The following is a 2,281-nucleotide window of genomic DNA, read 5'->3' as shown; positions in this document are numbered from 1 at the left end:
AGAGAGTCCCCTAAAGACAAGCTGAAGGCCAGGGAATCTCCATAGACGAGATGAAGGCCAGTGATTCTCTATAGACGAGCTGAAGGCTACCGAGGCCAGGGAGTCTCCTATAGACGAGCTGAAGGCCAGGGGGTTTCCTATAGACGAGCCGAACGCCAGTGAATCACTATAGAGGAGTTGAAGGTCAGTAAGTCTCTATAGAAGAGCTGAAGGCCAGGGAGTCTCTATAGAAGAGCTGAAGGCCAGGGAATCTCTATAGACGAGGCCAGGGATTTTCTTATAGACTAGTTGAAGGCCAGGGAGTCTCTTATAGACGAGCTGAAGGCCAGGGAGTCTCTTATAGACGAGCTGAAGGCCAGGGAGTCTCTTATAGACGAGCTGAAGTTCAGGGAGTCTCCTATAGATGAGCTGAAGGCCAGGGAGTCTACTATAGATGAGCTGAAGGCCAGGGAGTCTCCTATAGATGAGCTGAAGGCCAGGGAGTCTCCTATAGATGAGCTGAAGGCCAGGGAGTCTCCTATAGATGAGCTGAAGGCCAGGGAGTCTCTATAGATGAGCTGATGGCCAGCGAGTCTCTATAGAGGAGCCGATGGCCAGCGAGTCTCTATAGAGGAGCCGATGGCCAGCGAGTCTCTATAGAGGAGCCGATGGCCAGCGAGTCTCTATAGAGGAGCTGATGGCCAGCGAGTCTCTATAGAGGAGCTGATGGCCACCAAGTCTCTATAGACGAGCTAATGGCCAGCGAGTCTTTTATAGACGAGCTAATGGCCAGCGAGTCTTTTATAGACGAGCTAATGGCCAGCGAGTCTTTATAGACGACCTGCAGGCTAGGGAGTCTTTATAGACGACCTGCAGGCTAGGGAGTCTCTTATAGACGAGCTGAAGGCTAGGGAGTCTTTATAGACGACCTGCAGGCCAGGTACACTTTATAGATGACCTGAAAGCCACGGAATCCCAAAGGCGAGCTGAAGGTCAGAGAGTCTCCATAGACCAGCTGAAGGCCAATGAGTCTCTATAGACAAGCTGAAGTGGATCTCTTAAACCAGCTAAAGTGGATCTCTATAGACCAGATAAAGTGGATCTCTTTAGACCAGCAGAAGGCCGTCTCCATCGATGAGTTCAAGGGCTTCGCTGTAGACGAGAGACATTTAAAAAGTGTATTTAGGAGTTATATCTACAGATTATATTTTTTGTTTACTTTTTCCTCTATAAATTAAATCTATGACTATATCAAACATTGATACAATGTTTTTGGACTTACTTCAGCTAAAAACTTAACAATTAAATCAAATTATTGTGAGACAGCCTTTGATTCAAACTCTGTTGAATTTTTGTTTCTTAAATCGGCCATCGACAACAAAACAGGATACAACACTGTCATCCACTTCATCCACAATGGATACCTCAACTTTGGTGGGCACTTCGGGTTGATGGTTCTCAATGGGCAGCAATAAATGATAGGTGACATCTTCATCCTTATACAACGGACAATAGGCCTGATACAGGAGATTTTCACAAACATTACTACGCTCGGGCGCCAATTCAAATGGTATCTGTACTCCCAAAGTGGTAAATTTCACTACCGCCTTCAAATGCATCATATAGTTGCGAGTGGCCACAAATTGTATTATGATCTGGGTCTCGGTATTTTTCCACAAATCACAGGGCATTTCTGTACAGGTATCCACTTCAACTGAGAGAGGGAGAGGGGCATGGTCGGAACCTGAAAGAGAAGGAAAAATAGGTATTAATAACAATTTAGGAGAAATTATAACTTTTAAAGTTAAAAAGGAAATATTAAAATTTTTGTGGAATATTTTTTTTAATTTTAATTTAAAACCTACATTGACGAACTGGAGTTTCAGCTGCAATTCCTTGCGCAAAAATCACCAAAAGTGTGACAAGAGACAATGTCGCAATTTTTAATAATCCGTACATTTTTGAATGTTTTTAGTTTGAATTGATTATTTTAAAAATTTTATTTTTAAAGCTTTCACTTGTTGCTTGGACTGCTGTTGTGAATGTTGTGACTCCTCTATGATAGTCGTACAGTATATATACTAAAATCCCCATTGGGCTGAGTACTTCTGCACCGAATTGTTGTTGTTTGGCGAATTATCTAATCGGTCAACCTAATTCAAAATAATTACCAATCAATTTTGCAAATTTATATTGCGTCTATAAACTAAGTGTTTATTTGTCTAAACACCAACGTTTTAGTTATCAAATTTAACTCACTTATCAGTGACCGGTAGCTAGGTTCTGTGAAAAAGGAAGGCCA

At 42.5% G+C, this 2,281-nt stretch overlaps 1 protein-coding gene across 1 annotated transcript; it reads right to left on the bottom strand.

The window, feature by feature from the left end:
* Positions 1-1,150: 1,150 nt before the first annotated feature.
* Positions 1,151-2,030, bottom strand: LOC101894188 (NPC intracellular cholesterol transporter 2-like). Its single transcript, XM_005175315.4, has 2 exons — positions 1,845-2,030; positions 1,151-1,723 (listed from the first exon to the last, which is right to left on the bottom strand). Exons 1-2 carry the CDS (start codon positions 1,936-1,938, stop codon positions 1,314-1,316), a joined length of 504 nt encoding a protein of 167 aa, XP_005175372.2. The 5' UTR covers positions 1,939-2,030; the 3' UTR covers positions 1,151-1,313.
* Positions 2,031-2,281: the final 251 nt, after the last annotated feature.

Source organism: Musca domestica, unplaced genomic scaffold (genome assembly GCF_030504385.1).
Source record: "Musca domestica strain aabys unplaced genomic scaffold, Musca_domestica.polishedcontigs.V.1.1 1, whole genome shotgun sequence".
NCBI lineage: Eukaryota > Metazoa > Arthropoda > Insecta > Diptera > Muscidae > Musca > Musca domestica.
Note: the sequence above shows the minus strand (reverse complement) of the source record. Positions and strands in the feature narration are given on the sequence as shown.

What these genes read in the sequence shown, in the direction of transcription:
- LOC101894188 (XM_005175315.4), bottom strand. Translation starts at nt 1,938, where the DNA reads ATGTACGGATTATTAAAAATTGCGACATTGTCTCTTGTCACACTTTTG. An exon ending in TGAAACTCCAGTTCGTCAAT is followed by an intron (nt 1,724 to 1,844) that starts GTAGGTTTTAAA and finishes CTTCTCTTTCAG; the next exon opens with GTTCCGACCATGCCCCTCTC.